Source organism: Sinohyriopsis cumingii, chromosome 11 (genome assembly GCF_028554795.1).
Source record: "Sinohyriopsis cumingii isolate HCF-2022 chromosome 11, ASM2855479v2, whole genome shotgun sequence".
Lineage (NCBI taxonomy): Eukaryota > Metazoa > Mollusca > Bivalvia > Unionida > Unionidae > Sinohyriopsis > Sinohyriopsis cumingii.
Genome location: NC_142971.1, coordinates 349,937 through 364,724, shown reverse-complemented (window position 1 = coordinate 364,724; position 14,788 = coordinate 349,937). Strand labels below are relative to the sequence as shown.

The following is a 14,788-nucleotide window of genomic DNA, read 5'->3' as shown; positions in this document are numbered from 1 at the left end:
TCATATCACTACGATCTCTACAGTGTGGCTGTTTATAGTGATGTCTAGCACTGGGGCATCATGCTGTAGACAGGTAGCATGATGTCCCACCCAGTCACATTATCCTGACACCAGGCCTATGTGTTTGGCCTAAGATGTCCAAACACCTGCAGAGAAGAACCTTATATACTCGCCTTCAGGGTCCTGTTCAAAAAGCAAATAACACTGACCCTGATCTGCTGTCTCAAAATGCACCAGCATATCAGGGTTGATGTTCTTTGTTCTACTATTTCTCATACTGTGCCTGCAAGATCTGGCTGTACGGTTTGAATTTGGACTCAACTTACAAGTGAGTATATACAGCTGTCCTTTAATTCATAAATAGTGTATGTTCCGGCGGATTTTTTCACATTTTTTGTTGAAAAATGCTCAGGCAGATTTATGTGTGCCTCGATCTTGACAGGATCGTACCCCTCGATTTAAAGAGTTCTGCTTATATTTTGACAGGGCTAATACGTTGCCCCTTTTTGCTTACAATAGTATACCTCATGCAGTGACATACGATGCTCGCAGATTCAAATGCCGATTTAGACGCTGAATGTAATTGGGTTATGGACAATGCGTCTAATCTTTGTCTTCAGTTACGTACCACAGAGACTCTAGCACTAACCGCGTTAAGAAATCAACTCTAACAATGCAACATACCCAACCTGTCTTTTATTTTAAAGTAAAAGATATTGTTTTCAAGGTCAGTCCATTGCTAGTTATGTTAGGTCAAACCTGTTCATTTTTGTTCCCTAACTACCGCTACAGTTTAAAAGTTCAAGGCTTTTGTGGGTGGAGCGACCCAATTTAGCTGTATGTGATCGTCTATTAATCATAAGTCTATCTGGAATTTTTCGTCAACTTCCTCTTGGATTCGCTCTCCAACAATCACTATACTGGAATCCTTGGACTTTCAGATATATGACCACCCCCATCTCTTGCTAGAAATTGACAATGGCTTGATGACATGCACTCACTGCACGTTAGAAATAATACTAAAAAAGATACGTGCAACTGATAGCGACACCTTTTCAGTATGTTTCGTCTTGTTCGTGTCAACTGCCGGGATAGAGCGGGAATTAGTTGTCATAGCTTGAAAGGTTTCTAATTAGGCCTAGTAGTGGTCTAAACGCGGTTATTATACAGTACACAGACGTAGGTATTCACTCACAAGGGCAAATATTTAAATATGTGAGCGACTAATTATAGGAAAAAGAGGTGTCCTGACAAGCCGTAGTTAGCTTATCCGACTAATAAAATTCTTTCTTACAATTGTATAGCATGCAATGCTTCTATCTTAGCTATTTTTGTTTGATTACCAAAAGCAAAAAAACAAAACAAAAACAAAATCGCAATATATATATGCGTGATGTTCGTCCGTTTGTTTGTAAACTATTTGCCTCTGCACAACAGCATTCTATAAGTTATATATACTTGATCATCAACATGTCGTAATTACCCACTGAGTGTCACTAAATTATATATATTTGATATCAACATGTCGCAATTACCCACTGAGTGTCACTAAATTCTATATATTTGATATCAACATTTAGTAATTACCCACTGTCACTAAATTCTACATATCTGATATCAACATGTAGTAATTGCCAACTGAGTGTCACTAAATTCTATATACTTGATCATCAACATGTCGTAATTACCCACTGAGTGTCACTAAATTCTATATATTTGATATCAACATTTCGTAATTACCCACTGAGTGTCACTAAATTCTATATATTTGATATCAACATGTCGTAATTACCCACTGTGTCACTAAATTCTATATATTTGACATCAACATGTAGTAATTGCCAACTTAGTGTCACTGAATTATATATACTTGACATCAACATGTAGTAATTACCCACTGAGTGTCATTTCGTTTGTGTTTTTTATATTTTTTCTTTTTTTCTTTTTAAATGTCGATATTTGCCATTTGAAGATCCTTATTTATAAATACAACATTCCCATGTGATATTACATTATCTTATATTGGTTTGTCCCTCAAAATCGTTCCCCGAGATTGCTTTTGAAGTATGGAGGTGTTAGCCTCTGTCTACATTAAGAGTTATGTATGTTGCATAGGTTATGAAGAAAACGTCTTTTACGTCAACAAGATGAGTCAAGGACTTCAAACGCTTTATAGCAGTGCTTTGATCCGGGTTCTACATGCAGGACCTGGCCATTTCTTTCCTGTATTAGTCGTTCATGCTGTCTATTCACAAATCGTATCCAACGATAAGACTCGGAAGTTTTGGGTCTCAAATTCAACCCACCGTAAGGGCCGGATGAGGGCATTTTCACCTTTGTTATCTCTCATGACAACTCGTGACGCCAATCCTTTGGTGGGCCACAGGATACGACATATCCAAGAAAAAAGCAATACGATCGTCATCGCCTATTTCATCGTTCTAAGCGGGATCAATGATAACAACATGTAGACGTTCAGTTATATTGTATCCTCGTGTTGAATTTTTCTGGCATTTTATTTTCTTTATATAAACCTACTTTTACTGCTCATGCACAAAGTGGCATGCCCCTTAGCTCGCCTTCATCCTCGCGCACCCTAAATCGAATGCAGCCAAAATTGTATGTGCAAGTTACGTCCAACAATTAGCGGCTGATACTTCTACTGCTGCTGCTGCTATTTTCAACAACAACAATAATAAAGGTGTCACGTTTGCTAAGCCCAGCTATAAAGTCATGCACAGGCTATAATCTACTGTCTTGGAAATATTACAGCGGCCATGTGTTTGATGTCTAAAAATACCCGCATGGTAGTGTTAATCTCTTACGCAGTGTAATCTCTTACCGGTAACTTTGGTTGACGAAGGCGACCGCCAGCATCATTTGACAAAGGCTTGCAGTATCACATCTAGGTATTACAGCTTAATCCTAAGATTAGAGGTAAGCCACGGGGTGAACGAGGCGTGTTCTTATCCGTATACAGTTGACAGACAGGGAGGTGGACATCATCCGCAAAGTTTTATTGGATCGGTCCACAGCGATGTCCAATAAAAATTGAAATAAATGGCGTGATTACAATTCGACGCGAATTATACCTTCTAACTAACAAGCAAAAGTACAGTAGTTCGCCTGGGAAGATTGCTAAGCAAATGGGATTACTCCGAGAAAGCCACTCGTAATTTGGCGGTAAAACTTAGAAATAAATTCTAGGGAAAGACAAAGCTTCGAAAAGGTAAGTGAGTTATTTTCTCGCTTTTTTGCAGAATATCTCGGCATCGTAATTTTAATTATTTCTATTATCTATACTTAATTACTAGGATCGTTTAGTATGTAGAATTACTTTTGAGGTGTTTCATTTACATGCGTATTTGAGAAATGGGTTTGAGTCTTACGTAGAGAATTATGTAGATTGTTAGCTTATGGTCAGAATTAATTTTGTGAGTCGCTATTAGGTAACTTCGTAGTAAACAAGTACATTTATTAATGCATTATGTTAGAATGTACGCATGCTTGATTTGTGAGTCTGGAAAATGGTTGAAGTATGTAAGATAAGTTACTATGGACGTATGCATATATCAGAGCATGGATATTTGAATATTTTTGTACTTTGTATGAGTTGTAAGGTAAAGAAATGCATCTGATTATTATGATATTGTTCATTATAATGGGATTAGGAATGTGTACTGATGTGACGCAATGTTTTGATGTATGTCTGAGAAGTAATTGATACCGTGCTTTTATTACGAAGTTGTTTTACCAAACACGAACGTATGAGTATTTCGATGTGAATGAATGTGTGACCGAAGAAATTTAATAGCCGTTATATGATGATAGACTATGTGTAGTGTGAGATGAGAAGGCTAAGGAAAATACTGTACCGACCTTGTGTTTTCATAGAAAGCTTTTTAGGGGACAGAACTTCCAGTTCAGTTGAGTCCCGAGTCTCCAAGAGGTGTAGGCGGAAGTGAGGCTAGTAGAGCATTCGGAGTCGATCACAGTCTAGTTGGTGGAGAGAAGGTGTATAGAGGTGGAGGAGGAGGAAAAGGAGTCGAGGAGGAGAAGAAATTTGGAGAAAGTCGGGAGGAAGAGGAGAGGGAATTGGGAGGAATAGGTGAGGAGAATACAAAGATGATTAGAATACAAGGACAGGTGGAAATCTATTTCACACTACTAATCAAGTGAAGCAAGAGGGTATTATACGGTCGAGCGGAAGGAGAGTACTTGGGAAATTTGAATTATTTGAATATTGAATTGTTATTAAATTGTTCTTCGTAGAATTTACCCTTTTTTTATTCAATTATTTAACCGTCGGCGTTGCTGACTGGTGGCTAGGATCTTTACATATAACTTTCACTAATTTATCTTCCAACCAAACTCGAGCCTGGGTGAGACTTCTGTAATAATTTAAATAAAATCTTGGGAGCACCCCACCCCAACCATAACAACCCTCCGAAATAATAATAATAATAATAATAATAATAATAATAATAAAACTGATACCAAGTCTACTATTGTCCATTATTTATGTTAGCTTCTTGTTCCATGGCATGTTCTAAATTGGACCTTTCGTGGATTTGTTCTGACTTTTGAACCAAACGATTATTCTAAGTGCTAAGTAAACGAAGCTTGGAGAACAGACTATAGAAATTCCTTAATTGTGTGCCGTATATGCCATGCTTTAAGTACACTTTAAATGTAACCCCTAGTGACAGCTTCTAAAATCCATGTTTTACTAGAACTTGATCAAAAATATTAAATTCTTTAATTTAAGCATTGTTGCTAGAAACGTCTACACAGCAGACGCGGACATAATGATTAGTGGTTATTGATTCACGTTGTCTATTGATGAACTCATATGCGGTAGACACAGTTCTCTTGAGTATAAAAAGACAACACACGCAGGTCTATTAGGTTAAAATCTGCTGGTGTGACATTGGTGTTTTGACTGGGCACTAACCACAAGCATTGTAAGTATATTTTTATTTTTTTATTTGCCTACATCAGACTGGCATCATCAATTGTACGCTACATATAGGATTTCTGGGCGTGGAATTAAACTCAGTGAAATTGTTCTTACATTTGAATTTGTTCGTGTTTCTTTTTCTTTCTTTCGCTTATTTTTTAATTTTTAGTTAATAAAAGGATTATGGTAATTTGTTTATACACATAACCCCCTGAAAATTGCATAAAATATGTCAATGGAACCTACGAAAAGTAACAAAAAATATGAATAAAAAATTATTGTACAAGTTATAAATTATCATCATATCTGTAGTTATTCGTTTGAATTATTTATTTACCAAATTAGTAGCAAAAATAAATAAACGTTCTTCTTAATTTTAAACCGTGGCATGATACCATTTTACAATCTTTAAACATTGTACAAGAATCGTACGAAGGGACATAATTCAGTATTATTTCTGAAATGGTCGTCTATGGATTCACCGTTTGGATACTGTCAGATACATCTGAAAAGTTCTACTTACAGATTATTTATATTCTTCATTAAAAAATTAATAATATTGACTGAATTAAACTTATTTAAAGGAAAAAATATGTTTGTCTTTATATCTTGACATAAGTTCCACCAATATATAAAAAGTTCTTGTATCTATGAAAGGTTTCCATTTGCGGGTGTAGTTTATTTTCATTATGAACGAACACCTCAACAGCAGGCGTTCGGCGAAGAAAGCTGAAAGAAATCCGTTTGTCGCTCACCCTGAGAGATGAGCCCCACCCAACTCCATTTGAAATATTTTGACATTTATGTTGAGGTGTGATGTCAGAGCGTATTGCGTATCGAAAGAATGGAATTCGCAGAAAGCACGCAATCTCGGCACAGGTTAGCCGTATACTACCGGGCCTAGCAAACTTAAACGACCTTACATAGAGTCATACCTACATTAAATTTATAAGAAGATGGTTTGTCTTCTCAGAATTATGAGTATAACATTCGTTATGTCTTTAATTGGTTGAATGGCTAGACGAAATTACAGCGTTGGTGAGTTTGGACCTGGTTCTCTCCATTTTGTATTCATAGTCTCATGACTACCAAGATCTTGCGGCCTACATGTCCATGACACGAACGGTCCTATAGCCACGTGATATAAAAGACACTTTCCAATGTTGTTGCAAAACTAATTGAAAATATTAAATGAAAGTCATGTTATTTGCATTAGAAAGCAAACAACGAAAGATCACGTCGTTTTCCACATATTTATTCTGAGAACAACGACTTAAAACCTGTCTCAGCAGCTGGGAAAACACCAGATGCATCACGCAAAGGGTATTTGTCAACGCAATTTTTTGTTGGTATCACGTGACTACCGCATTAGCATGTGATCTCTGCGCGATGAATCTAGCTTTTACCATGTTGCTGCGACCAGCGACCTCCGCTTCGAGAAACAGGCAAATTAGTGTGTGCGTGTGTGTGTGTGTGTGTGTGTGTGTGTGTGTGTGTGCATCTTGATATGAAAGAGTATTACGTGCCAAAACTGGCTTATTTTGACCCACTTTCAAATGCTAAATCAACCTTTCTGCCACCGACGAGAGTATATCTCGTGACCTCCTGGTCATGAATAAATCTTATTATTTTTATTTAACTTTTTTCAGACATCTACCATCATGGCTCCTAAGTACAAGTTGACATACTTCAATATCAGAGGCAGGGGAGAGATCTTGAGATTGCTCTTCAATGCCGCTGGCGTGGAGTTTGAGGACAACAGAGTCAAACAAGAGGACTGGCCGGCTCTTAAAGAGAGTATGTACAGTACTCATTCATACATACATACATACATACATACATACATACATACATACATACATACATATCCACACAGACATACATACATACATACATACATACATACATACATAAATACATACGTACGTACTTACGTACGTACATACATACATACATACACACGCACGCACGCACGCACACACACACACATACATACATACTATAACTGCATAATAAGTATGTACCTACCTACCTACGTGTGTACATACGTAGGTGCATATATGCATGCATTTATACATACGTGCATATCTATGTACACTTACAGATATATGGATATATAGACGCATCCATAGAAAAATAGAGATAGATAAAGATTGTTACTAGTCGCCATCATTATAACCAAAGCAACAGAAACGGTTGTGGTGAAAACAACAAATTAATTATGTTTGACATCGATTATGATAAAGAGAAAAAAACAATCATAACAAAAACAACCTTATTCTACGTGATGCATTGCCTACATAATATTATTTTAAAGAAAATTTGATCTTTTTGTAGAGATGCCACAAAAGCAATTGCCGGTATTAGAAATAGACGGAAAGGCCCAGCACTGCCAGAGTATGGCTATAGCTAGATATCTGGCTAGGGAATTTAGTAAGTACAAAGTTTTCATGTTTGAAAATTGTTTGAAATCAAATGAAGTACCAAATCCTCTACGAAACTTTGTTATAAGAATTTATATCTTTTTTGTCAGGGGAAATTGCTCTTGACATCACCTTGAATTCACGCAGATTCATTCTTGGATGGTTCAACGTTTGATGAGCTTTCCGTTTCTGATGAATAAACTTTTCCGAGTACGGTTGATTCTGCGCGTGGTAGCTTCAACAATATTCACTTCATAAAAGGAAGTACTGAGTCACCTGTACAGAAATCTTACTTCTGTTCTTACGTGCAGTATCATATTGTATACAATTACTGTACAGCTGCCAGGTGGAACAGGTGTCATTTTGGAATGACCCGCTTCCATTGAAATTTGTTCCTTGCTGTATATATGTCTGTGTGTGTGTCTGTGTGTGTGCCTGTGTGTACTTATGTGGGTATGTATAGGATTTAAAGCTCATCAACATAATCATTGCTTATGCGAAGTATAAGCTAGTTAGCAAATATGGTCAAGACAAAATCCTTGTCAAAAGCCTACAAAAAGGTAAGTATGCATCATGGGATAAAAGATGAAAAGTATGTATGTTGAAAAAGTCACACAATGTCTTTTCTGTATAAACTGTATTCTTTTAAAAACATCTATGACCGTCTTAGGTGGAATGTGATCACGTGATGCATCCTACGTCAAACAATCCCCACCCACAAGTCACCTCTTAAGACAGACAGAAGGGCGCATCGGGCTTTTTAATCATGAAGCACACATGGTTGAGCAATTAAATGCTGAGTTGGGACTTAAGTACCCTGAGTAGCGTCACAAAATTCGTAAGATTTCTAACTGATTATGTTAGTGTAACCTGATTATGTCATTGTAACCTGTTTATATCAGTGTAACTTGTCACTGTCGTTTCAGTATGCTGTACATTATATAGGAAGTATTAAACCCTAATTTATTCCGATCTGCAATAATGACAACAGGAAAAGGTACTCTCTAAAGAAGAAAAAAACAAAAAAAAAAAAAAAAAACAAATGAAAGCTTCTTTGTTTAATTGGTAGCAAACAAACAATCGGACGTAAGGTTTGGCACTTTTTACAGCTAAAGTGTATTGCTAATAAAATGGAATAAATATAGTGCATTGCCTGCACATTTTGATTTTCGCATTCTTATTTGGAAAAAAATATAATTTGCTTTCACAAAACCATTGGTATCGCCCATCAATTAATTTGTAGGAAATGATGTTTGCCGAGGATCATTAAAAGTCAGATATAAATCAGATCGTAAAAGTTTTAGCAAGTTTGATTTGTTCTCAAACTGTTCAGAAATAATATAGCGTGTGTGTGTGTGTGTGTGTGTGTGTGTGAGAGAGAGAGAGAGAGAGAGAATTAAATTTTTTAACATAGCTTTAACAACTTTTCAGTCATATTAAAATAATATATTGTAGTAATGACAATAGTAATAATAAACATCATACTAATAATAATGGATAGAAAGAGTAGAAAACTTCTGACCATTCATGGTACACTGCTTCCCAGGGATGATCTGAACAAATTGTACTTAAAGGCATATGATAGACTTCATTCAAATAGTGTCTTGACCAGGAAAGTGTCAGAGTACGCAGCACGTATGGAAGAATTTCCCTGCCTTTGTTCAGGTCAAAGTCTTTCTCAACGAGATAAAGTAAAAGAAGGATTAATAGCAGAGGCTGATCAGTAAAAGAGCATGGAAATAGAGGGAGATGACAATAAAATGGGCAGTTTGTAAAAGATACCGAACAACAGGCAGGCGGGGGGTGGACCTCGAAATGGCTCTAAATGGGAGAAAGAACTGGTAATGGCGACATGAAAACCAAAACATCTCACAACAATAGAGAGTGTATAAGAGAATGATTGAGACGGTCAGTCACCTGATCAGGGAAGGCAGCAAGCAGCTCCAACCTGAATAACCGTTACTAGCTAGTATCCTCAGTCGTCCACTAGTATCCCCATTCGTCCACTGTTAACTGTCAAAGAAGTATGGGCTCGAGTGCAAAAACCAGAGAGAGCCTGTGGCTGTGAACATCAAAGCCGCGATCCGATAGGATTTCAACATCCACAACGGCAACATGATACATTAATGGAGGCAAGACTTAGCACTGTTTTTTCAAGGAGAGGAACCTGGACTACGTCGTAGACACAACACTTCCAGAGGACTCTCAAGAAACAAACGCAAGGAGCGAACTACAGTGAACTGCCCAGAAGACTTACAAAGGTCTGGAAAACTCATTTGTGATGGGACACCCCGCAAAAGGAAAAAACTCAGAGATCTGGGAGCACTAGAAGTAATATCGATTAATTTAGACGACAGCCTGCAAATGCTAGGAACAAGACTAAGCAATACCCCCGACATAAATCGGCAGTCTATTCGGAACAGCAATATTACTGCATAACGAAGGCCATGGGAAGGTTGTCCGATCATAAAAGAAAAGACCAGAGAAACAAATCGTCAGAATGGTTGTGAAACGGAGGACTAATAATAATAATAATAATAGTAATAGTAAAGTCTATTATGTGGATTGCAGTATATATTCCTAGTTCCTTGAACTGTGACTTGAAACGCATGATGAAACAAAATTCCTCTTATAGTCTGATAATACAAACCCGTTTGTTTATACCTCCTATCGATTTAAATAACGGAAACTTTAACGTGTTAAAAAGTGCAAAGAACTTAGTCAATTCATTCATTAATTTATAGTTTCTAACCTGACTCTGGGTAAACTGGCCCTAACACCGTCATCTTACGCGCGTTTCATGCTTAACGGAAGTTTTCAGTGCAATAGACGGATATGCTCGGGTCCATTTCCAGTTTCTGGACAAGTCCATTTTTAGCAAAGGGTGTATATCGACTACATATGTACACACATAAGTCGTCTGCTTCCGATATTTACAATGTCGAATCAAGCAAAGAAAATGACAACTACGCTTTTTGTGTGGATTTAACAAGCGGTTTAATTTCTATGTGTATGTATATAAAGGGATATAATTCCAAATTCTCAACGTTATGTAATTTACGCAATTATTCAGCAGTTGCCGAACAGGATGAACTACGTCATTATGTTGTCTGATGGAAATAAACTAGGCTATAATGTACGCAATATGGCGTCGTGTTAGTTCTGGAAAGTCCGTTATGGATGAAATGGTGCATGGATACCAGCAATACTGCCATTCTGGTCCCAGTCAGGTTAGAAATTATAAATCAGTGATTCAATTGACTTAGTTCTGTGCACTTTTTATCACTTTAAACGTTCGCGTTTTTGAAATCTTTAGGGGGGTACAAACAAACGGGTTTGTATTATCAGATTATAGGAGTTCACATCGTTCAGTCATAATGTAACGTAAATACTAAATGTCAGTTACAAAATAATGGGTAAATCGAGATAAACAATTGTACCTAGATATGCAGAATGACCCTCCTCTCAACGGTGAATGCCCATTTTGTCATCACCATCGTCATTATCGTCATTTAACTTCCTTCTGATGAAGATTGATTCATAACATAAAGTATTCTTCGCATCACAAATGAGTACCAACATATTCTGTAAACACAAATGAGTACAAAAATATTATGCAAAGACATACGAGTACCAATTATTTTGTCAACGTAAATGAGTACCAGAATATTCTGTCCACATAAGCACTGTTCAAAGCCTTCAAAAATTAGCTGATTGAGATAAGCAAGAACGAACAGCTTAAACTCTGTTTTCCTCCCTCTTTTTTTTTTTTATAAAGGTTGAATTTGAGAGTGCTCCGCAAATGTAACTAAGTCTTTAATCAAATTGATGAAAGCACACCTTTATAAGAAAGGGAATCTAGCTTCAGCCAGTCAAGTTCAGTTTTCCTGCTGAGTGTCTAATTATATTCAGCATACTTCATTTCATGAAATCTCTTTCTACCCATAATTCTTCATACACATCAAGCTCGTACAATACATTAATACCAATATACCTATTTCTCACGTTGACTACGCCCAATTAATTTTTCATGAGAGGTATAATCGCAAGGTCTCATTACTCGAACTGTTTTAGTTAATCATAGTACCAGCCTGAGGCGTGCGTTTATTGCAAAAAAAGATGAGATAAAACATGAACGAGTTTTGAAGAGCAGTGCTATAAGTTTCCATGCTTATTCAAATAGACAAATATTCTATTCTGCAGAGCTGTACGGCAAGTCATCATTGGAGGCTTTTTACATTGATGAGATTGTAGACACAGTGGGTGATCTATATCAGGAGGGTACCAAGGCTACGTTTGAGAAAGATGCAGCAAAAAAGGTATGGCTCTCATTAAGTTATATATATATATATATATATATATATATATATATATATATATATATATATATATATATATATGTGTGTGTGTGTGTGTGTGTGTGTGTGTGTGTGTGTGTGTGTGTGTGTGTGTGTTTATTGATTCTGCTGCCGTCTACAACACCACTTTACATTGTGTTGAGCTGAAGAATGGCATCGCATTTTTCTGAACAAAGGAAAGTACCCAAATATACAAGAAAATAATTGAACGGTCGTTAATTCTGCTAGCAATTTTGTTTGAAATGAATTAGAGAACAAACAATGAACCAGCAAATCAAATGCAAATAATAGATACGTCAACGAGTTTAGAACGATTGATCAGCACATATGTCAAATCAAATATGTTGCCTGAAACTGGTCGACATCAATGTTTTATACAAATTATTGATATTGCTACTCCCCGGAAATACCCACAAAACTGCCGCGGATATTACTAAAGACGGACAATATGTAATAACGCGCAAAGAGCTTCGATCCATATAAACCCATATAGCATCGGCATGCAAATGAGGGCTTACCCTGTTACCGGAGAATAAGAAGACAACTGAATAGCGTAGATCTAGATCTGTCAGTTCGTTAGTCGACAGTAGAACTGAGCTATTCGCGGTATGGAGATCTTTGTGAAAATAAGCAATGGAATAATTACAGTTGCTCTGAAAAGTACCCGGATGTACTCTCCTTACAGACATTTCGATTGTTTCCCTTCCTTTTTACCGCTTCCGCGGTGAATGAAATTTTTTTTAATGGACACACACACACACACACACACACACACATATATATATATATATATATATATATATATATATATATATATATATATATATATATATAATTTCCATATCCAGGCAGAACTAATGAAGAGGCTTGGAGAGGAAGTAATACCGAGGTCCTTGGGTTTCCTAGAAGCACAGGTTAAGAAATACGGCAAGAGTGGATTCGCAGTTGGTTCTCAGGTGAATAAGTAATTGCTTTTTCACATTCCTTATTGTTCAGAACATTTATATGACGTATAAGTAAGAAACGAAACCAAAGACTACAAAGTTGAAAGAATAGATCTGCCGATAAATAAAAAGCAAAATATCGATACAAGTAAAGAATCTTCACTTTGCCAATTTTTCGGACAGAAATAAGCACATGATTTCAAAAAAAGATATAACATCGACAAGAATATTTCGCAAGCCAAATCTAAGTTTTTTATTGAGTAATTTGAATTTCATACAATTGGTTCAATTTATTCTCAACCGGATTTAGAAGATGAAGGCTTACTCGGAAGTCAAAGGTCAAATGTTCACAAATACGTTGAATCTTTAATAGTATTGCTGGTGGTTATTGTTGTATTGTCGTCTCTGCACTGCCGAAGTCGTGCTAATGATGATGTTGATATTATTATTATTATTATTATTATTTATTTTTTTTATTTTTTTTTTCTTCAGATATCTTTGGCCGATATCGTTATTTTCGCTGGAATAGAGGCGGTGATGGCAAAAGAAGCTGCGCAAAAGTTTCCAAAACTGAGTGAAAATTTGAAGAAGACCGAAGAGAACCCGAAAATAAAAAAATGGTTGAAGGATAGGCCGAAAACTGACTTTTAAATCAATACCATCTTATTAAAATAAACAATTCGGAATCCATATCGTGTGTGATATTAAGTCCTAGAAAGAGATGTATTCAGGTAGTGTAGGGTTCTGATTTCTGGTGGATACTGCTCGGGTTTGTGTAAACAAAGAATATTTCATCTTGTTCTATATTGGTACATTAAACACTTCTTTGATTTTTAGAGATGCAATAGCTTACAGTTTATAAAGATACAGTTCCTGTCATTGATTTTAAGATTATTACCTTTTACTTGAACTGTTATCTATTTTTATGTTTCTCTTTACAACTTTGCATATTTAATAAAATTCCATTTATTTATGAAACATTTTTCCGAAATTAGATAAAATCAAACGTTTCACCAGCGATGAAACACTTTCTTGCGTTAGTATCTTGGCTTTTAAAATGTTAAAGCTTAAGATTTGATTTATGTGCCTGCAAAATTATGTATTTATTGGAGGAGTATGGCAGCTAGCAATTAAAGATTATCCTATAATTATGGGAAATAATATAATGTGCATACGTGTGTGCTTTTTTGACAAATTTCATTTTGTAAAATTTTGATATTACTGTTTTCTTATACTTTTTACGTACATGTATCTCAGTTTTACTATTTATATTATAATCCAGTTATTTACATAACATATTTTCGATTCCTGATTTATCTTTTAACACTGAAGTGATAATACATATTTCTTCCGAAAACTAGTTGCTGTTTCGCCTGCTTTAGCTTTGGCGAGACATAGGTATCACTCAATCCGGCATCCGCAAAGTCGGAGATAAATCAAGCTCACTTAGATAAACAGCTGTTCTTAAAAATGTGAAATGAAATAACGGTCTAAAGGACAGTGTTTGAATATGTCTTTTGAACCAAGAAACAATCTACAGAAAAACTATTAATAATTCTTAATGACGACATGGTTACCTAAACACGGAAACATTTTACAATTATGTCATGTAAATATTTGAAGATAATAATTTACAGTAGGAATACATTGAAAAAATATAATCGTTTACTTTAGAAGCTCATCCACCAATAGAAAAGGTCTTACGCGTCACCTTGGGATTCATAAATATCACACGACGATTACACTGGACAACAAATTTTTACAAAAGTCATGTTACTGAAATAAAATTAGTCAATTCTTATCAATTTTTATGTGCTGAACATGAATATGACAGTCAAATTGCAAAATTGGCTCTAGTTTTTTTGTAATCTGCAAGAAATTAATGTTTACATAACGAAATGCATTCCAATAGTAAAAGGTCAACTGTAATAGCCTACCTATAAAAAATCAAGTCATTGACTACATCTTAGATTTCTTCGCCTGTCTCTTGTTCGGGAGCATCTCTGAGGAGTGTCCAGCAGTAGTCAGCCAGGATTGTAGTGGACCATTTTCCCTGGTATCTTTGTTCCATTGTTGCGATATCTTGATGAAAACGTTCGCCGT

General features: G+C 36.0%; 1 protein-coding gene across 1 annotated transcript; it reads left to right on the top strand.

Moving 5' to 3' along the window:
- Positions 1 to 4,885: 4,885 nt before the first annotated feature.
- LOC149787455 (S-crystallin SL11-like) lies at positions 4,886 to 14,042 on the top strand. The gene is made up of 6 exons (XM_089975595.1): positions 4,886 to 4,964; positions 6,610 to 6,757; positions 7,298 to 7,393; positions 11,587 to 11,702; positions 12,590 to 12,697; positions 13,178 to 14,042. The coding sequence occupies exons 2-6, from the start codon at positions 6,622 to 6,624 to the stop codon at positions 13,334 to 13,336; spliced, it is 615 nt and encodes a 204-aa protein (XP_089831721.1). The 5' UTR covers positions 4,886 to 4,964; positions 6,610 to 6,621; the 3' UTR covers positions 13,337 to 14,042.
- Positions 14,043 to 14,788: the final 746 nt, after the last annotated feature.